Here is a 22,429-nt window from a genome sequence, read left to right on the forward strand (position 1 = left end):
TTATCTTGTATTAATCAAGTTTTGGAAGAATTGGGCGGAAAAGGGGGCATGTGGTGCTGTCGTCATGGCAACAACTTTTTTTCAAAATTTTTCATACCGCCTCCACTGGCTTAATTTCGGAGTTGGAATTCTCTCGAGTATTCCTTAACTTTTCCTCACAGTTATTTATCATGAACGCAAACAGCATGTCCATCATTCTTCTAAGTTTTCATTCCGCCATGCGCATGAAGTCTGTGCAAAGCGTGAGAACAAGGGACGGAAGGGAGCCAGCACATAAAGAGCAGTGGTGAGGAAGGGGGGGATTTTCCTTTTTCTACTCCCTCCCCCTTCCTCTGAATTTCTGAATTTTTATCCCCTTAAGTCTCATCGATTGCGAGACTCCAGTTGGCTCAATAAAAAATGTTCAAGCAGAAGGCTCAAAAACTATGAAAACAATAGTTATATCTAGCTTAATAGGAAAAATACTGAAAGGATTTTTAGGTTGGAGCATTCCTAATTACATGTATTTTGCTAATTAAAGACTTTAAAAAGAAGGTTCTGTTTACAAAGGTAAAAAAAAAACAGCAATTAACAAACGTGACTGCTTGATTGAATAGATTATTAGCAAATAGTTCCAGAGCGTACAACACACGGATGGAGGTTGCCTATAACAAAGCCATGCGCCGTCCCCAAGAAAAGTCTGTGTAGAGCCTGTGTCCACCGCTAATGGACACATCCTCGTCCAAGAGCCTATCAATTCTCTTAGCCGACAAGGCCTTGACTAGATTGTATCAAGGCCCCTCACGTAAAGGGAATCGATGGGCTCTGGGCACGAGAAAGGAGGCACGAACCCTAACATAGATGATCTCCCGAATAACCCGAGTAATGACCATACTTGACGCAACATAGATAACAAAACAGTCATATGGGCAATCCAATGACAATTCTGAGGACGAAATGAGAACAACATCACGCGTATTTGCGTGTCGCTATCAAAAAAGGAGGGTTTTAGATTTAGTAATTCAATCCGCTAAGTCATGTGACCAGATCAATCACGTGATCAGTAACCAATAGGGTTATTCACTTGTTTTTTTGGCCATTTCCTAATTATAATTTTAGCGGAACGATCAAAGCAGTGTTCCTCCCGCCTAATTAACAGCTGACACCTGTCACAATGGTTCAAAGAGAACAAAAAGTTTTTGCGTCGAATTGAGCGCAGTGTCTTGGAATTTTGTCGGAACAGTCTAATAGTTCAAATAATTATAATAATCAATAACAAGGAACAGAATGTGCTTTCTAAAATAGTTCCCCTTCGACCGTCATAATGCGGACAAAACAATTTCCAATCAGGTCACTCCTACATTCCGCGCAAGCACATCAAAGTTCGCCGATATTTATGAATATTTGCATCTGAATGCATGATTTCATTTCTCGTTAGTAGCTACCCCTTTAAAAAGAAGGTTATATCATATTTTGCTGTTATCTTTTCGAGTCTGACGGAAGGCTGTGCTTTTTAACAAACAGTTTTTTTTGGCATTTGATTGTGGACCCATTTGTCACCTGATTATCGCAGTATGGATAACTCAACCTTTCAAGGCCTCACTTTCATATCGCTGGCTTCAAATAACAGCCCATTCTACCCAGAGCATTGATCAGTTCGGTGTCTTCTGCCTCTATTTGGGAAGGTTCGATGGTTCAGGAAAGTGAATGCAATCCTCAGCAAATATTGAACTCATCAGAGATCAACAGGTTAATCACAGTGAAAGTACAGATGACAGGTACGAAAAAATGGAAAATAACTTTGTTAAAACCATTTTTTGCCGAAACTACGGCAGTTTTTTTCGAAGCAAAGAAAATATTAATTCTTTTTTTTTCAAATTAAATTTTTAAGTTCGTAAGAGTATTAGTTTTGGGGGGTAAAATTGGTGGCATTTGCATGTTCTAACGGCGATCTTCCATATGGAATGGTAGGCACATATCCCTATAGGCAAACATTACAAACGAAAAAATGGGTCGATTATATGAAGATACTCACGTACTGACATTGGTGATCCAAAAAATGGTTTTCCTACCAAATATCTTGAAATAAAAACGAAAAGCATTTTTTGTTTTAGCTTTTCGGGTGATATGAGGAAAAATTTCTTCCATCTGCAGGTGGTAAAGTTCGAGATATTTTTAATACGCATTTGGTGCAACTTGAAATGAATCGACCAATGTTTTCAGTTTCTTAAAATCCTAACGAAGAATGAGATTTATTTCCCTTCAGTTTCAATGTTTCTAGACTAAAAATTTTTATCCCCTCTCTGCTCGCAGTCATCTGAATTTTCGTTGCGTAATCAGTTCGTGTTGACGACAGGAATATCTTGGAAAACTTCTCTGATATCAAACTCGGAAATTTGCAAGAACCTTTTAATCCTCGTCGCAAATGAAAGGGCGAAAATCGCAAAGAAAACAATAAAGAAATTCCGGTCGGAAGGTACTTCAATGATAAACTTATGAAACGTACCTGCTGGAAAACAGGATAGCACTGAGAATCATAATGAGTTTTTTTCAGTTTGTATGAAATTCCAGTTATCTGTAATGCTTAAACATAATGTCTACTTACTTAATGACACTCGCCCGTTTTTATACATGAAAGGAGGGCCAGCCTTTCAAGGCCTCACTCGGTTACGTCTTCGTGGCTTCGATGGTTAGTTCACGGGTTTAACATGTCGGCAAAAACGATGTCGAGCTTTCTTTCTCGTTACATTTATTTGATATTTGATGGTGGTTCTCCAATAGTAAAGCTATCTCTTTGTGAAAGCACCGGTCATCATGTTTAAAAAAGCTGTTTTTTCGATGAAAAGAGTTTATGTTTCAGCTTTGCTGACTTAAAAATATTTTATTTGAGGAATTTTTGTTTACCGAATTTCTTTTAAGAATAAGCTAATTGTATAATTTGAGGCTTTAACAAAGTCAAGCGTTTCAGCTTATCGTAGCATTTAAATTATGAGGACTAAAGAATGATATTTTAACTAAGATAACGCTCTTAAAACCGAATTAACCGAGGTTACCAGAGTAGTAAACGGTTGTGAGATTTAAGAGATCTCAGGCTTTGATACTGTTTAGAACTTCATGATTATGTCGAAGAATTGTCGGAATTGCCGGCCTATGTCGGTTTATTTTCGTTCGACAATGTTAAGAAAAAGCAAACTGTTGGACTAGTTTTCACCTGATCTAGGATGACTGGAGTCTAGAAAATGAATTATTTAACCATTTTCTTCAATTATCTTCATCAGTCCTCTCTCCGCACAAGAGCAGCAGGGATCATCAGACGACCCCGCAGATGCTTGGTTCAATGCTGCAGGGATCCTCCTGTCCCTCAAACACGCGGCCGCTGAGAGGAGTGCTAGGATGGGGAACCCAACAGATACCCCGCAATGGACCCCTTCTGTGGGCGACCCTTCGATTTCGCAATCACAGGTTTGAAATTTCAACACTAACCAGGCCCCAAATCTTCTAAAATTTGTCATCTTCAGATTGGTGCTCGGATCGCATTCGTTACCAGCGCCCTGCGAGAAGAGCTGGGAAAACTGGGTCGAGTACACCATTGAAGTACAATTGGTAAACCTTCCTTAGCTCGATTACCAGCCGCTGTTCGGGAAATGAGCCCGCGACGCTGATCCCTTGAGAAGATCGAAGGACTCGAGGAAAACGGCGAAATCGAGATTAAAACCCACCAGGAAAATTGAACGAGACCAATTTCTTCTATCTTTTTAATTTATTTTTTTTTTCAACTGTGATTTGAAACTGAAAAACAATAGCTTTATAAATAACGTTTATCCCTATACGTTTTCGGAAAGCCTCGACTTCATGTGCTGGTCCTCAGTTTTCCTGAACTCGAATCCAAATGGGTCCTAGTCTCCCGCTGCAAAGGTTTATATTGCAACTACCTTCACTTTTTTTACCATGTATCTGACATGACATTGTGACAGAGATTGATTTGTGTCAAGCCACTTAAGATTTTATTCACAAAATATCGTTTAACCTATCAGTTTTGATTGTTTTCTTTTGGAGACCTCCTCAATTTCAATGGATGGATTTGCTTCTGCAAGTGTGGACACAGCAGTTTTCTTGTCAGCTGCTGTACACAACCCATGTGGCGGAGAGTGTGCTCAGGATTTCTATTCAGGATCCATTTTTCAAGAGGAGACAGTCCTGTCTGACAGAGAAAGCTCAGACGTGCCTGGGTCCAAGGCAAATAAATGCCGTCTATGCGACAAGGTATATGCCCGGCCTTCCACCCTACGCACGCATATGCGGACCCACTCAGGAGAGAAGCCCTACCAGTGCCACATTTGCATGAAGTCTTTCTCACAGGATGCAAATCTAACTGCGCATTTGCGAATCCACTCGGGGGAGAAGCCTTTCAAATGCTTGGTGTGCGATCGAAGGTAATATAAGCAACTACTGAACTTGTGACTTGGTTAAGGTAGTCTGGGACTTTGAAGTGACTACATCTAATCTACTTTGTGTTTTTCGACTGCTTATTGACAGAACGACTTTGAAGTGACCACATCCAATCTACTTTGTGTTTTTGACTGCTTATTGACAGAACGCCTACAATAGACCTTCATGATTTGTTGTGCTACTCTTTCCTGGATTTCAGCCATAGATTCTTAATTTATTTTTAGTCCCGAGGATTCTATATTAGCATATTCTCTGACCTGCGAGCAAACCCATCATTATTAGCGAGCGCGTTGCTTCGCAGGAAAGTATAATGCCTTGAGCAACGTGAGCCGACGCGAGGGCTGCAAGGGGTCTAGTACTGATAATTATTAGAGCCAGACCCCCAGCAAACCTCTCCCTGACTCCTCTCAAATCTTCCCGCGGGCGGATAAACGTGTGTCCTGCTGCTCTCAGGCTACATTCTCCTTCCTTTTACCCAGGTTTATTACATCTTGACCTCTAGAAAACTACTTTGTGTAACATCCTTGTGAAAGCTCAAGGGGGAAATCATGTTACTGATTTGCGATATAACCATATTTTTTGTAGGTTTGCCCAGTCCTCCTCTGTCACCACACACATGCGCACTCATACTGGTGAGCGCCCTTATCGATGCAAAATGTGTTCTCGGGGATTTGCCGACAGCTCCACTCTGACCAAACACCTGCGAACTCACACAGGAGAGAAACCATACAAATGTAAGATTTGTCAACTTAAGTTTTCCCAATCAGGAAATTTGAATCGACACATGCGTGTACACGAACACGGCATGTAAGCAAGCAAGCTTCTTCCAAGCCGAGCTAATACGTCCGCAAATCCAATATTGCTTGCATCATGTATAATTTTAATGAAATAGCATGTCTCCCACTAATTGTTTTCCTGGGAATCGCTATTTAAGATACCTTTTAGAATCATAATTTTGCGCTCAATTTTGAGTGAACGAGAAGAATTAACTGAATACAATTTTTCCTATGAATTGTTTGTAGAATTTGTTTGTTTAAAGACGCCGGCCCTTTCGAATGTCTCATGTCTGTCCAATTAGTTTATTTGTCAAATTAGGAAAAGTCCTTCCTTCTCTTTTCCTTATTCCTCCCCCTCCCTCCCCTTCTTCGTTTTTCTCTCCCCCCCCCTTAATTTTTCGCTTACCCCACAAATTGACTGTCTGAAAGAGGCTTAGCTGCTCTGAGAAAGTTCTATGGTTTTTACTTCCGCTGTTGTAATTTTGTAAATGAATCAAATACTAGCTTAGAAGGAGTAATGATTTATCATGTTGTGCCAGGTCCTTTGCATGGATTCATGAATGAGTTGAATCTAAACGAGTTGAACTTAATACGCGTGTTGTATATGTTGTAGATGCTGGCTCGGTGACTTTATTTAGAAACAAACTTCATACCTCTTGTACGAATGTTGAATAAACTACAACGAAAGAAAATTTGCTCTTATATAACTGATTAGACTTATGTGACAAACATTTGTGAACCAAAAAGTATTTATTTATTTTAAGCAGGGAAATTTGTTGTTTGGTTTCATGTTCTTAGAGGGCTGTTCAGTTTTTTTTGTTGATCGCGATTCGAATTTGCTGAATAAAGTGTTGTGTTATGTGATATCAAACAGAGTTTGATTTCATAATTTAAGCTCGAGGAAATGTTAATTTAAAGATTTTAATATCTCCAAAAGGACTTTTTGCGCACGACAAGTGTTACAGAATTTCAAGAACAACAGTGCAGCTCCCACGTTGGAGAAACATCTATGAAAGAAAAATTTTCTGCGATAAACTTTGTCTAACGGATCGCATTACAATTCCAATTTGTCACTACTAATTGGAACGAGCGTTCAAAATTCCGCACACACAGAACCAAAGTAAACTCCGGAAATATACCAAGACATAAGAACGTCATGATTTCTTTTTTATAAACGTTATTTAATTTGTCTTCTTTATTTCTGGAGAGTCATACCCTCTCAGTTACTCTTATGGTAGCTTATGGTTTACGATGATAAAACTAAATCACATTCTGAACAATTGAATGAAAGGTGTCCAAAAGGTTTCTCTGTTCAATTCAGCCCCGCTTCATCAGTAACTTGGTGATGTTTTTGTTGGCGCTGCTAGATCTATCGTCTATCTTTCGCAAAACAAAATCTCCGAAAGTTTCCCTTGGTTTTTCACTATCCTTTGTCTTCATAGTCGGGGTCTTTCTATCTACGCTACTAAGCACAAAGCACTGTTAAGACTTTTTGCAAGCGGACATAATTATCACGTACAGTTCTTTTTTTAACTGTACTATGTACAACTACTTTGTAGCAATAACAGCCTAGGAGGTGTTACGACTGCATGTGTCCTCTTTTCCCGTGAGAAACGTTAGGAACGAAAACGCTGAGCTGTGTCACAACTAGGCTGCATGTGTTGTGACGAAGATAAGTTGTCAAAGGCTAAAGTTGTCCCTTGAACTTTAGTAGGCGTCGTTGAACTCCGAAGGCGCGAACTAGAAAGCATGGCTTCTTCGGTATAGGTCGGATAACGCGATCGACTCTCGCCAAAATCTACATCGATGGGACCGCCGAGCTGACAGCAACCCCACCCACTGGATAGCTTTTCTTGGGGGTTAAACACGTATTTTCCATTTCTGTAGTTACAACGGAAAATCAGCTTGTGAAAGGTGAAACGAAACTCACGGTTCCTGATAGTATAGATGATAGGGTTAATGCAGGTGCTCGCGTACTGAAGCCATTTAATTACCTTAATAGCAACATCATAATCACATGTCTTGTGGCCACAATAATAGGTTACTATGTTGATGATGAAAAATGGCCCCCAGCAGAGAATGAATGCACCAATCACGATCGAAAGAGTTCGCGCCAGTTTGATCTCGATCAACACGGACCCAGTCCATTTTGCACGATACCGAACCACGCGGTAAATGTTTCCGTATGAAAACAAGATTAACAACAGCGGAATAAAGAAGCTCAGAGTCACAACAAACATGGCATAATTGAATTTTTGGTATGCAAGTCGAAGCAAGGCAACGAAAAGTGAAAAGATCCATACACCGAGGATTGTCCAGCCAGCGAGTTTTGTGCTCTTCATGCGATGTTTGTAAACTGTCGGATAAACCACAGCCGCAAATCTGCACAAAGTAAAGGAAAAAGTGATCAAGCGGGTGTAGAAAAACTTGCATAGTACGCGCACCTTGTCGCAATTTGCCCTGGGAAACGTATCATACGCAACTTGAGTGCGCGCGTTTTATGGGTTTTGTGCAGCTAAAATAGCAAGTAAAGTACGCATCCCAGAGACAAACTTCAAAATGTCTTGTAGCCTGTGAAATTTTTAACAAATTGTTTTAAACATGCTAAAAGAAAGAAAATGTGTTTAAAAAAAAGGGCGGGAAATAGAAAATTGCTTTACATACTTAGTAACGGCATGAATAAGAAATCATATGTTTTCTAGAGTGAACTTCTCTAACTATCTTCAGCGGTTGCCAGACCGTAACATTTAACGTCAGATTAAGCCAAAGGCTCTCTTACTCTGGGAGGGCCAGAAACGAAAACAGTATAGGACACAAGAAACTACGAGAAGCAATTGGTGAGCTGGCAGCATGCGCGGAGAAAATTCGGAACGAGACGAGATAGATAAAATCAAAAAGAAAGCTTTGCTTTTTCTGTCTTTTCGGTTTCTACTTCTTTTCCGCAGGGTCATTATGCGGGTGACTCAAGTAGCAACAAGACGTATACAATAACATGGAAAAATTTCCAACTAAGTTTCGAAATTGATCTGGCATTTGGTTTTGATCAGTCGAAAATTTCTCACCACCTTCTCAACCGATCGGATGCAAATCAAAATCAATAGTGACTTGGTCACTTGCGTTTACCCGCGCTTACTTCGAGTTCTGATTAGCTCCTAGTGATATTTTCTCTATTATGACTAGCCGATATGATTAATCAATCGCGAAGCTCTTTTATGAAGTTTAAGGAACTACGAAAGGAAATTTAGAGTCGCTTTATACGCCAGGTAAATTTTGCTTTCAACATAAGCAAAGCCGCCACCAAAGATCAGTTTTGGTAAGAGAGAAAAATAGCAAGTCGGGAAAAATCAACCTAAGAGGAATAGGGAAAGGTGTTAATGGAGAATATTGACAAGGACTGATAATGACAAACCAGGAATCAACTTCATTTCTATGCCCTGATCCAACTCATTACAGCTTTTCTAACCTGTCAATGCTTATGGCAGTCATGTTCCAGATCGAGGCCGTACCACACAAGATGTCGAATATGATGAAAGCTTCGTAAAAACCGTTGTCAACCTCACTTTTACAATGGGTTCTGAAATGTAGAACAACAGAATGGTGAGTATACCACGATCAAAAACTATTTCTGCAAAGAGTACTGCATCGAATTTGCTAGTTTCTTTAGCTCAAAGACAAATCTTTCCCCTTTCGAATTTAGAACGTTTTCGTCTCATATTTTTACTGTGAAAGAACTTATTTAAAATAACATCGATCGTTTTAAAAAACTCTGACGGAACATATTCCTTATCGTCGAACGCCAAAAGTCAAAAACACTGTTGACGTTTACCCAAGAATTCTTGGCTTGCATGAGTCATTTTTGTAAGTCACATCACATGCATAAAATCTCCAACGACAAAATTCTGTTTCTTTAATTTGCCTTTTGACCGTGGCTGTTTCGAGAAATTTCTCAAGTGCGGAAATTCCAAAAAACGATGAGTGATGGCAGGAAGTACAAAAAAAAAAAAAACGCACTTGACCGAAAAACCCACTTGGAAATCAAATCATGTAAACAAAACAAAGCCTATGAAGCAGCGGAAATTGTTGTTACAAAAATGTCCTTTCCTTCGGTATACACTTACATTGAGCAGGGGCATCTGAATAATGTGGACTCAAAATTATAACTAGTTTAGATGTTGTCTGCCTCAAATGCTTGCCCTTTTATAATAGATAGATAACTGATTATACGACTCGCGAAGAAAGTTTATTTACTGTAGTTTAATTTATTCGTGTTCGCCTGAAAAGAAAATGCCTCAGGTGTGAAACTCTGTCGCTTGTATTGAATAAATTACGAAGATTTCCAACAAGCTCGAAAAAGACAGGGAAAAAAATTAACATAACAAACCCTAAACAAATCCAAAGATTGTAGTATCGAGCACGGTGAATGATAACGTGACGACATATTATTATTTTTGAATACAGCCTGTATCCATTGTGTTCTTTTGCGCTAATAGAGCGCGGTGGCCGTCGTTTACCACGATAATCTTCGTTTCATTTCAAACAGCTTTCTCCTTGAATTGCTTTATTTCTCCTGTTTCAGAGATTTTCTCTTTGAGAGAAAGAACATTTTCTATTTTTGGAACTACACACCTCGTTACTTCGCCAAGTCACGTCCCAAAGGGGCATCAAAATAGTTGAAATCGATCAAAAGAGCGAAGGTCTACTTAATTTTCACTTAAGATAATTGTATTGCCTCCACAGGCACATATATAGATACGACGTTGTCTTATTACTTACTTCTTCATTATGTACATCCAAAGCGGGATATTAAAGCTCCCGACCAAAATATCCGACACAGCCAGTGAAACGACATAATAGTTAGTGAGAATCCTGAGGCGTTTGTTGGTTGCGAATGCCGCGCACACAAGTCCGTTCCCGAATATGGCGAGGATAGCAATTAAAAAAAAGAATATTAGGGATGTCCAAAGTGATCCGTCCAGTGTACAATCAGCCATGGCCCTCGACTTGTTCGTAGTATGAATGTGTATCTAGGTGGTAAAGAACATAGGCAAAGTTAATCCGAACAAAATGTACAAGCCTCGTTAATGAATCCATTCTTTGACCCGACAAGTTGTCACATTTACTGACTGGAACTCACATCAGGCGCTCGCGAAGAGTAGAAAGTCTGATTATCCCCTAAGTTTTGCGCCATAAGTTTGTGATCTGCTTTAGTTCCGCGAAACGCAAATCAAATATCGACAAATATCTCGCGAGCCTGGTAGTTCATGCATCACCTTATCTTCGCAAAAATCACTCAACGCGCTGTCAAGTTTTGATGAGTCTAAAGAAGTGAGAGTGTTTACCCTCATTCAACGATCAGGGGAGAAAATGAATTCAAAGTTTTGGAGAGAGGCGGAGAAAAAATTATCCCGACGAAATGATCACGGGGGGCTGAAATAACAAAAAAATAAGTTCCCTGGCTCTCTAAGAAAATGGATTCAAATCGAGGACAATTAACACTTTGCCTGAACCTCGTCAAGAAACAGCTGTATTATGCCCACGTATGTGATTTTTTTTTAATCACTGCTTTGACTAATATCTGTTCGACATGGCTCTATTTGGCAAATGCGGACTTGTTAATTTTCAAGCTATTCAAACAGGAAATTACAAGGGAGCGGGCTTTCAAACCGCGGCGACGGAAAGTCAATTAAATCAACAGACAGAAAGGGTCAACTCATAGATGCTTTTTTCAAATCAGTTGTAACGAAACTACATGACGCTCACTCTTTAGACATTAACGTAAACCTTAGAGCAATTTTCTACTTAGTAAGAATATTTGATCATCAGCATGAATTTTTGAACAAGGTATTTTTGAATAAATGCTTAAGTATTTAGTCTAAGGGTATAACTGTCACGCATAGCAGATTCTGAGAACAATGAGATTGAACTGGAGCAAATTTCTTTGTATTCGCCCCTCTTCAATTGATATTTCGGAATTTAAAACTAAGGTAAACTTTCGCGTCCGCAAATTCAAAGCGGCAAGGGGGTATATTGAACAGGCAGAGCTCGCAGCTTTATTTGATTCCCGTCGAAAGCATTACTATTGTAACAGTAATGGAAAAAACGCGTATGAACAGTGCAATACATTTTCATTGTTGTCTCTGCAGCCACGTTTAATCTTTGTCGTAAAGTACTGACGTTTTAATTCAACCCCTTTAATACGTCACAGAGTGACCCCAAACAGTCGGCTCTGATGAAACATGAAAACAACTGCTCACACGTCATTTGTCCTTCAAATGCAAAGTTTGAGACAAAGCACCCACGCGAAAGTGAGTCATTCTTTAGTTTCAAACTTGCATGAATTGACAGCTGAGCCGCGATTTTAATATTCCGACAATTCCTACGTGCTCGGGAATAATTGCGGAGGCAAATTGTAGAAGCTACCTTGTATAAATAGTTATTGATGGTTGAAGGAAAGGAAAACAAAGATATGTCAAGCACGATCAATGGAAGAACAACACAAACTAATTTCAACAACTTATCTCTCTGTTTTAATTTACATTTCGCTCGATGCATCCAGGTAGGAAATATTTCGACGGTCACAAAACGAAACAAAACCAAAAAAAAACTTTCGATCCTGGTTTCTTGTGTAGTTTCGATGGAAACGGAAGTTTCTTTTCATGCTTCCTCGTGTGCTGACTGATAGACCCTTTGGCAAATGACGAAAATTAATCAAAACTGCGAACTAAGAAACTACACGAGAATTATAGACCTCGGCTTTATCGGGTAATCTGCAAACTTTCGTTTTGCCCAGAGATTTTTCAGCTGAGAAAAGGTAATTTTAATCGTAGATAGATTACGAGACAATTTATTGATTGGACTCTTACATAACCCCGCCCTCAGTCAAACAAAATACCTCATCAAATTTTTAAATGTGCGCAGTCTAAGACCGTCCCTTCTCCGACTATGAGGGAAGAAACTTCAAATTTTCAGAATCGTTACGTAGATTACCAGCAGTCCCATTTTAACCGTAAAGTCCGTCGTGTAACTCAGTAGAAATCCGCCCGGCAAATGTAAAACTGGCCCTGAACTAATTCCGTATGATTCGCGCGACGAACACACTGGGAAAGGGAACTGACCGTATTCTAAGGGTCACCTTTTGGACCATGAACTGTTCTCATAGTGAGAATTTCATTTCCCTTCGAAGAATCTTTTATTTTGATCACTGTTTTAAAGAAAGTTCTATTTCACCAAAAACTAACAAACTACTCGAAATGATTAAACTGTGCTAATTGTCTCACACGCTGTTGAAATTCTTCTTGTACACAAAAGGGCAGGAAAATTGTTATTTACGACACAGTTTTCGCCCTAAGGCTATATCTTGCCGAAATGAATACCCATTAGAAATGTGTTTACGCTTGTAATTTCTGTTATTACACTTTAAAGGAATAAACATAGGAACAAACATTGAGTTCAAAATAAAAACATAATCCTGCATAATGTTGCTGTGATCACGAAAGCCGAGAACATGACATAAGCGTCAGTGTATCCAAATCTTGGTCCACTATCAGTAAGCTGCAGTGACGATATTCAAAAGCGAAATTAGTAGCCATACTTCAAAATCAAGTATTAAACGCAGTGAAACGCCTTTTCATTAACGATAACTCCCTTGGATGTAGGAGACATGCGCGTGTTTGCTTTGTTTGACGTGATCCTCAGCAACCGATATGTTCTGTCCTTATTTTATGTTTTAAGATTAACAAGTGGGTTTTGTGCTTGCTCACAGTCTTTTTCCTAGTTCGTTTATTCTTTTCTGTTCTTTTTAATGGTCCTCTTGCTGAAGCATTCATCCTCAGCAGCTTTGGTAAAATAGAATGTACTAGTTGCAGCTCATGAGAACCTGGTATATGTATCTACTATTTAATGAGCACTTTACATCAATTTGGAAATCGATGAAAAATATTGTAAAAAAAAAGTAGAACTTCGGATTAAGGGGAGGGAGTTGTACTTACCCACACTCCCTTTCGACACTTTTATGAGCCCTTCTTGATGAAGAATTTTAGAGATTTCTTTTCATGAACTCAAAGCTGAGAGTAGAATCTACAGAAAGTGTTTCTACTCTTGTCTACTCAAAATGAGAAAATGTGTTACTGGGAAAGGCTTTCCCTCTATCATCACTGTTACAACTAAAAAACCTGCCTTCTGAAGAATGCTTTTAATAAAATGGCGCGTGTTTTTAAAGATTGCTTTTTAACAGTTCTCAGAGAACAACAAGGCACTGAGTTGGCCATCTTCCCATTAAACGTATCAGTACAACAGGTATATACAAGGGAAATGTTAGATAATACATGCATATATACCCACCGAATCCAAACAAGACGTATTCTCTGAGTGAATTATAACATGAAGTGAGATTTCCACCTGCCTGTAAAGTGCGCTATGGTAGGTAACGACTTTCGTTGGAAAAATTCGTGAACTGATAACTCAGTAACGATAACCAGTTCTGGAACTATCGATTTCGACCTTCCGACACCGCCTCCGAAAGTTGAGAACTCAAGTGTAATCTTATGGTACATCTACAATGAATGCTGTAGATGTTTGTGTGAAGAAATATATTATTTAATTTAGTCAGATTAAAACGATTTTGCGCTGCCACTCAGTCTACGTGTTTCGACAAGGTGAATTGTTTGTTTTCTTTAATCTAATCCGATTGGATCTTAGACATCTTAAGGGAAATGAGAGAGAGAGATAAAATTTTATTTGAAAACAAAATACGGTGAAAGTGATTCGCATTGATGACTACGCAATTCCTGAAGGCGAACAATGTTTACTCAATTCATCAGTAGGAAATAATGAATGAACTTCGACTCTTCTTTAATTTTCTGGTGCGGAAATTATACGACGTTCAACACCTCGAAGGCGATGAATTTTCAGTTTTCTTCAAAACTTTTAGCATTTTAAAAGAAATTCGATTTGTCAGTGATTGTTATTCCATTATCCTATGTTTTCTTCCGGTCTCGGATAATTGTTTCTGATAAACAAATGAGTATTCATTCCAAGATTTATGCATAATATATCACCACACAGCATTACACAAACAAAAATTTGATTTGAATTTATGAAGGTAATTTGTAAATCTGCAGGCAGTAGGGAGATCGCCAAATTTTCATTCAATCATTCGTCCATTCATCCATTTATTTCTTTATTTTCAAGCTAGGATCATAAAAGTACACGAAAAAGTGAAAGATTCTTACAGAAACATATTTTAAAACTGTTACAACTCATGTTATTACCGGCACTGTCGGGGGCTTTGAAGGGGCTCAAAGACCTCAAGGATTTTCATACCCTAATGATATGGACTAGACAGCGACCAAGCTCTCATTATTGACGCAGCCGGGTACGCGTGTTTTTTTTTTTCGCTCGCGACTAAGTGTATGATGCCTTGAGTAAAGGGAGCTGGCGAGAAACCACTTACAGACCTCTCGCCTGCTCGATTTTCTAGAGGTGTCAAACTTATTTGGTCGAAGAAACGCTCGCACTGCAGCGCTGATGATAAGAACCGGCTAAAGGCTAAATATTGATAGGAGAACATGATATTAAACTTAGATTCCTGGTTTAGAACATCTGTCTCGTCATGGAGCGATGATGCAGTCTCGCTCTATTTTCATTTGGGTTCCATTTTATGAATTTTTGGCTGGGATTAGCCCCTGTCAGATTGTATTTTGATTTTGGAGACGGCTAGAAACTTTCAGCTTTTTGGAATTTTGGGGCTACTTCGGGAAGTGTTTGTGGAAACGGAAAAACAGACTTAACCGTAGCTTAGAGTCTAATAATATTTCAATTCATCGATGATGAATTAAACAAACTGATCGCATGATTTGTGGTTGATTTCAACTTCCGATTTATTTGGCTTTTTATTTTGGTATTACTCCAAGGAATTTAGTCTGCGGCTTCTAAGGTTTTCCTTCCCTCTTAAAGTGACCTATTGTTTTCAATCAAATTCCTTTGGACCTTTCTCTTCTAATACTCCATAGGGTTAATAGGCTTATGTAACCGTCTATACCCTAATGTTGATGTGCATATTTCTACATCCCGTTCTCTGTAAATTTGCAAGGGTAACGACAAGGAGAATTTTTCTAAACTGCAATCACTGGGATATATATAGGTAGTCTACCCCGGTAAATAAAAAGCCCCGACCAGCGCGATTGATAATGGAAGAGTGCTAAGCGGTTTAAAAAGTCCTATTTTGTAGGACTTCGCCAGCTCGAACTTCCTGCCAACTTAATCTATAAGCAGTTTCCCTAGATGTGCATTTTCATAGTTATTTATCGATCATCTTCTAACTTTAACCCCACAGTATTTCGAAGTAGACTTTGTTTCCCTCGACCGAGGGTTAACACCAAGAAATTAAAGGTATGGAAAAGCACTTAGTTTAGATAATAGTTTAGTAACAATATTATAGTGCGCAATTTTAACATGTTAATATGATCAAGTGCCCATTACATAAAGATATCATCAATCATTATAGATGACGCTTTCAATTTAATTCAATAATTTTCGTTTCGAATGTTTAAAATCTTGTTGTCACATTCAGGCGAAGTATTTTATTTTAAAAATCTGCTCACCTCATCAGTAGCGGAAACACGTCACGGAGGCGGTTTAATTTTAATCCAGCTGACCCACGAAGTGATAGCTAGTGACACGACATCAATGGCCTTGCATCGGCCTAAATGAATACTATTAGCTTATCTGTTATGAGATACATGCGGTGAATAGATGGAAACGAACTTTTACCGTAATTTTAAGAGACTTAGCAGACGTCTCAGCATTATTTAACATTTTTAACTTCCCGTGTTCAAGTATTCTCCTTCGCAGCCGTTCTATAGGATGTCACGCAACGCTTTCCCCTAGAGAAACTCTTTATCTTTTTGTTTCTCTTGGGGGAAAGCGTCGCGTGACATCCCAAAGAATGGCTGCGAAGGAGACGGGTGTTCAGGTTATTTTCAAAATATAAAATCAACCCTTTTCTCCCATGGGTGACAAATACAGAATTTCTCCTTACATTATCAATACAATGCCGAGCAGACAGGTCATGAGAATAAAGAAAAATGTTAATTAGGGGGTAATTAGTTGATTTAATACCAAATTCTTCGAAGGAAAATGATAAGAATTGTATGACAGACAGTTTGGAGAATTACTAACGGTCGATAAGGATCACTGTGAACAGTGGTGTATCAGTTGGTTTATTTACCCGCAGAAATATCTTAAATTTGTAAATATCTGTAAATTTTTGAGGTCTGTTCCATTTATTCCATTTCACATTTTAATCAGAACAACTTTTGTCAGTTTTCCTGTTCTTGGAAGCGCAATTTCTTCATTGTCCCAAAATGATCTACGATTCTCTTTCAAATTTGAATCGGTTTCTTTTGCTGAAAACGTGACCTTGCTAAATCATTAATGCAATCCATTTAATTATTTTTCCAATTCATCTCATAATGTTAATTGGTCACCTTAAACCGCCCCTGGCAAATTTCCATTTCTTCAAAAGACTGAATGTATTTTGAGTCGACCTGACGCACATTTATGAAACAAATTTTATAGTTTTTTCCAACGACCTGATTACACATAATTGGAAATCGAAGTTGGGTTTATGAATAGATCAAGTCTTGACACATTTTTTCATTGTCTCTGGCTAAAACAAATTTGGAAAAAAATAAAAATAAGTCTCGAACTGGTGTATGAACGTATCATAGAAACCTTTATGTGTTCAGTAGCAAAATGCTCATGGATTCACTACCTCTACACATTAGAATATTACGGTTTCTGAGCGACTATTTATGAATAAACCGGTTTTTTGGCAACTCTATGAATTGCTATTAGATCCTCTTACCTGAAAATGACTCTATTTCATCGACTGCAGTGCTGGCGCAAACCTACTGTTTTCAGAGAACCATCGGTGTTGAGAAGTAAAGAGGAAAACCTCGTCTAAACTATAGTCGAAGCGGAAAGACGTTTCATTATAAGGTGCTTGGATGGCTGAAAGCTAATTAGCTTTATCTAAAAAATTAGGCGTGTTCTGTTTGGGTCAGCAGATCAGCTGAAAGTACGAAATTTTTCTGTCACATAGAAATTACGATATTGCCAGATGAAGATATCGTTTTTCTCAGTAAAAGAGCACTTTTTAAACGCAATGTATCTTTGCCTAAGATGTTGTGTTTTAACGATGTAACAATGTGAGACACCAATTCATTGGGTTGTCCACATGGCTAGATTCTTGGCAAAATCTTAACTTGAATTCCTGAAGCCACTTTTAATGACGTCAACAACTCCGTCTACAAAAAAATTGACCAAGAAATAGGAAATCTGCAAATTAAGGAAAGCGGCTAAAAGCCAATTTGCAACTTTATCTTTGTCAACGCCCACGTTTCAATAATTCAATATTTGGCTACTAATACAAGCTTTGAATAAAAACACTTTAAGTCATTTAAATGTTTATCCAAGTTTCAAGAGCAAATTTAATCACAATGCTGTATTCGAGTCACAACATTTCTGCTTTTGTTCATAAAACAAAAAGGGTGATTGAGAACTCGCATAGCGAGTATGACAAAAAAGAGAGGGTTTTCAGGCTAGTGTAAACAGCTTTGATACAGCAATTATTTTATAATCTTGTCTTTGGTTGCCAATAGAAAATAAACAGGAAGAAAGTATCTCAGTTAGCCCGATAAATCCAGCTCTAATCACGAAAGGACTTGCAAGCATTTCTTATTTGGTGGGGTAAGAAATTGTGTGCACGGAGCGCGCGGTTCGGAATGGGAACAAGTGAATTTTTTAGTACCTTTTTCCCAGTTCCATTGTTACAGGGGCTTGCTCAGGGAGTAACTCACTGAGACAGCAAAGATTTGGGATGCACCGGAAACATAGAAATCATAATGAAGTGGTGAAGCATCATGCTTTTATAAGTGGCGCGTGACGAAGACTACCAGAATTCAGTTGAAACTTCCGGATCTATATGCTAACGTGAAAAACCAAAACCTTTCCTGTGACATTGCTCACTAAGCCTTTCTTTGAGCCGTATAAAATAATATCCCGACCTTATATCATTCACCAAGCTCATCAGACGTTCTAGAGGGCTCAGTGTGGCGTGCATTTTAAAGCAAATAATTGTTTTTCTGCATGATGGCCAGCTTCACCGTTTAACTCCCACGAGTAACCAAAACAGAATTTCTCTTTACATATCGTTACAATTTATTGGTTGAAAGAGCGTGCTCTAAGAGAGTAGAGAGCATAGAGCTGAGCTAGAGCTGTCACGTCATCTGCCGAATTTTACTATGTCCGACCATTTCCGGGACTTCTCTCAAGCTTTTTTTTCGTTAATTGAAAGTGAAATTTCGGAACAAGCGAGCCGGCAAGTAGCGACAGAAGAACCAAACAAAGTTCTGTAAAAATGTCAGGCGCTGAAAATCCTCAAAGAGAAAAAGAAATAGACAGTCCGAGTTTTAAAGGTTTTCACGCTCAGTTTGACTGCAAGGTTACGTACGGTAATAAAAATCAAGCACAGCTAACGATGTTATAATATGTAAAGTTTCGTGTTCAAAAACAAAGCAGGAATTATGAAAAATATAACCAAACTGTTAACTGTTAAAATTCATACGGTGTCAGAGCGGCTGCGATCAGCGATCATGCTATGGTCCATCGCGGCTAGCTCATCATGGCGATCTCCGGTCATCGCAGTGAAGCAAGCCTCAGAAACTAAATCGGCCGCCCTTCGAGTGAAAAAATAAGTGCTTGCTCTGATATCCTTTCCGATGCGTTGGGTTGATAGCCACATCAGTCACTGCAGCCAAATTTTTCCGGTGAATTCGGCTGTCGTTCAGTCATAAACACTCGCCTTAAACAATTTGTTTTCTACTTGTCAAGTGAAAAAACTTGCGTGTTTTTATGAGCCACAATTCGGCCGAATTTTACTGAACATTTCATTGTCAGATTTTCTATTAGAGACTAAAAACCTTCAAGCAACAGTGTTAAATTCGACCTGCCGAGCTATTTAAGCTTGTAAATTATTGCAGAATATGAACTTTGATGGTTTTTTTAACTTTGATGGTTTGACATTTTTGACAGCTTCAGTCTTGTCCAGCCAATCAGTTTATTTATACCATTATAACAGGGATTCTGATTGGCTTATTGTAGCGTGCTTTATGAAAGTGTAATGCATGCTGACAACACTGTTGTTTAGTTTGGAAATGAAGTTTGTTTTGAAAATTGAAGGTAATGCTTGAGAAATTTAACGGATTCTCTATTACAAAACAAACAGAGAAGCCTTGACTGTGCTCTGTTCTGTTGTAAAGCACTTAGGGAAGCAGCTAGAGCACTCAAGAAGTGGGGAGAAACACTCGACTACGCCTCGTGTTTCTCCCTACAATTCTTTCGTGCTCCAGCCGCCTCCTGCGTGCTATAATAAGCTCAGTTATGCACGTATTCTGATTGGTTCTCACTTATGATCTATTGGGGGACAGACGTATAAATGACGTCATCATTAAAACTTTTTAAAATTCTTTATTATATAGAACAAATAGATTCCAAGTTGCCGTGCGTCTGTTCAGTAAGAGATCACAGAGGACGCCAAAATGTGGTTGATCTCTTACTGAATAGACGCACGGCAACTTGGAATCTATTTGTTAAACAGAGCACAGTCAAGGCTTCTCTGTTTGTTAAATCAAGCAGATAGTTGATGAGAGTTACAGATAATACATATTGAGGGATTGTAAGACTTATAAGTTGATCTAATACCAAATTCTCTGAACTGTAAAGTAAGGAGAATTACTGATGACATCTTGAGAGTGCAAGTGGTAAGCGTGAAGCTTAAGAGATTCTTTCATTCAGAAATCATGACACCTTCCTTATGTACACAACAAGCACAAATTTTTATCATTTCGATTGCGTTTTGTCGGCATTGTCAAACTGATTGTTAGTTCACTTCATTCCAACCATGTCTTTCGAATTTTCTTGTATCGCGCTAATGGTCTCCGATTTTGATATCAGTGTGACATTAGTGCTGTTCCCACAACGGTTGCCTTTGGCCTTGTTAGCTGTGTTCTCTAGCTCTTTTAGGTTGACTTTAGATGGCAAACTGTTGTATATGCCATGAATTACAGTCTTTTGTGCTCCCTTATCGCCATATAGAAGGTTTATATAAATTCAATTCAACTAAATTCACCTACCTTGTCCTTAGCACTGCGTTGAAAAGTTGATCTGTTGAACTGTTAGCGGAAAGCGTTTAGCTGAAATTCGAGACTGTTCTTGAAACACTGATAAAATTGCAGTTTTCTTTTGCATAAAATTCTGCCACTATTAGCAAACTTTATCTACAGCCAGATGGATCTTGTGTAATCTTTGCAGAGCGGCAAGACAGTCTTGCTAAGAGTTTTGGATTTACTTTTGTGAATAACTCAAGCCCATGGCGGAAGTCTCGGCCATTTGTTGAAACAGTGAAATACAACCTTCCTCAATTAAGTGTTTGGTTTGCAACGTGGGCGGGTAAGCAGGTTGTCAGCTGTATTTTTTCATTTTGAGCGAAACAACCGAAATTTTTTAAGCTCCCTGTAGGTTAATGCACTATAGAAAGACGATTATTTTTTAATTTATGAATTGGTTAATTTGGTAGTTGGCTTAAGGAAAAACCTCTGTGTGATACCTTTGGCTCTGAAATTGTTGAAATACAGTCTCCTTAAGAAAAACGTTTGCGGTTATTTGCAAAGAAGTGACAATTACAGACACAGTGTCAAACTGTACGGGAAATAATTAAAATCCTCGTCAAACTGTGTTGATGTTTCTGGCAAGAAGACTGATTGCGTTTGGAGCTGCGACGGACGCATCTCGCAGAAGAGAAATGAATTGTTTATTCTGTGCGATCTCTTGCTGTGCTTACTGTGAGTGCAGGTAGCCATAAAACGAATTTAAAAGAAACGCCTTTTTAACACCTGTGGGCTAAAAACCTTAAATTGAATGAAAAAATTATTGAAAAAAACTTGTGTTGTCACCTCTGAAATGCTCTTTTGGAAAGTAAGGATATGATTCTTAGTAGGTAAAATTGTGCAAGGACGTTTTGTTTATAAACTTCTGGTAAGAAGCATGGAAGACTCGAATCCAATGAGGCGGCTGGTGGTATTTCGTGATTTAGTTTTGGAACAAATAAAAAAAACAAACCATTTTTCTACAACATTAAATTACTTAGCACTTAATCCTAGCCCTTGTGGCGCTCCGGCCCTAAAATGGTCATAAAAAAGATATTTGGTATCGCAGCTGCAAAAACAAACAGATCGCAAAAAACGTCTATACCTTTTCATGTTTAAAAACAAAACCTAAATTGGTCACCTGACTCAGTATTGACTCACTATATTGTACCCTGTTTACTTTTCAGTGAATGCCAATGGTAGTTAATGAGTTCTTTCATTCAACCCCACGTGGTGGCTCAATGGCGTTCGAAAACAGAAAAGAAAAACTTGGGGTACTCAAAAATGGATGTCATAGTCGCTATTTAAGTCAAACCAACTCTCAATTGGCTTGCGGCTCAATACGAGTGGAGTTTGGACTGTCGTGTCGTATTTTGTCTTTTGCTCTGAGACACCAGAGCTACTCGCCAAAAAAATCTAAAAATAATGAACTTTTCTAAGGGAGGGATCGAGTTTTCCTTACAAGTGACTCAAATCATCAGGACTCGGGAACAAATGAATGGGCTTTTTCCGTTACGGAACGCGCCTGTTTGCAGTTATCAAATCCGAGTGTTCGAACTATCCGACCATTATGATCTAATAAAATATTTTCAACGCAGTGAACTTAACACTGAGTCTCGGGTAAGTGAAACAAAACATACGTGCCAGTCCTGCTGAAGGCAGCGCTCACGTCGATCGGAGTAAATCGGCTCTGTTTGCTGTCTTGATGGAACACAGCAGATGGACACGGAAGTAAGCAAACTACACCCGCTCAGTCGCCATCATGGACTCCTTTTATTTCGCCAACGAGGGGCTAAATCACAAAACAAACAAGAAAAGAAAAAACTGTATCGTGCCAAATAAGTGTGAAACAACATGAATTGAAGAGGAAACGGTAACAGGCACACTTTTGTAAACCAATATTCTGTACGTGATGAGAATTTAATATCATGCTGGACAACAGACGCTTTTATTATTATTTCAAACTTCAAGAAGCCGACGTTTTGACTTTGTTTATATTTTCTGTTCTATCGTCCTCTA

General features: G+C 38.7%; 2 protein-coding genes and 1 long non-coding RNA gene across 8 annotated transcripts; 2 read left to right on the forward strand and 1 right to left on the reverse strand.

The window, feature by feature from the left end:
• The first annotated feature begins 185 nt into the window (after window positions 1-185).
• On the forward strand, window positions 186-5,452 carry LOC131786263 (protein glass-like). Its single transcript, XM_066171678.1, has 4 exons — window positions 186-286; window positions 3,258-3,441; window positions 4,036-4,412; window positions 5,014-5,452. Exons 1-4 carry the CDS (start codon window positions 186-188, stop codon window positions 5,237-5,239), a joined length of 888 nt encoding a protein of 295 aa, XP_066027775.1. The 3' UTR covers window positions 5,240-5,452.
• A 363-nt stretch (window positions 5,453-5,815) lies between these two features.
• On the reverse strand, window positions 5,816-22,175 carry LOC131786343 (histamine H2 receptor-like). 6 transcript variants are annotated; one of them, XM_066158930.1, is made up of 4 exons: window positions 22,051-22,175; window positions 9,978-10,228; window positions 8,668-8,778; window positions 5,816-7,586 (listed from the first exon to the last, which is right to left on the reverse strand). In XM_066158930.1, exons 2-4 carry the CDS (start codon window positions 10,193-10,195, stop codon window positions 6,821-6,823), a joined length of 1,095 nt encoding a protein of 364 aa, XP_066015027.1. In that variant the 5' UTR covers window positions 10,196-10,228; window positions 22,051-22,175; the 3' UTR covers window positions 5,816-6,820. The 6 variants fall into 6 exon arrangements, with proteins under 6 accessions (XP_066015027.1, XP_058959371.1, XP_058959369.1 ...); XM_059103388.2 differs by lacking the exon at window positions 22,051-22,175 and adding an exon at window positions 20,399-20,585; XM_059103386.2 differs by lacking the exon at window positions 22,051-22,175 and adding an exon at window positions 17,071-17,211.
• On the forward strand, window positions 11,753-22,058 carry LOC136277263 (uncharacterized). Its single transcript, XR_010715822.1, has 3 exons — window positions 11,753-12,015; window positions 15,538-15,593; window positions 21,598-22,058. It is a non-coding gene; the product is annotated as an uncharacterized lncRNA (long non-coding RNA).
• Window positions 22,176-22,429: the final 254 nt, after the last annotated feature.

This window comes from Pocillopora verrucosa, chromosome 1 (assembly GCF_036669915.1).
Source record: "Pocillopora verrucosa isolate sample1 chromosome 1, ASM3666991v2, whole genome shotgun sequence".
NCBI classification, from domain to species: domain Eukaryota; kingdom Metazoa; phylum Cnidaria; class Anthozoa; order Scleractinia; family Pocilloporidae; genus Pocillopora; species Pocillopora verrucosa.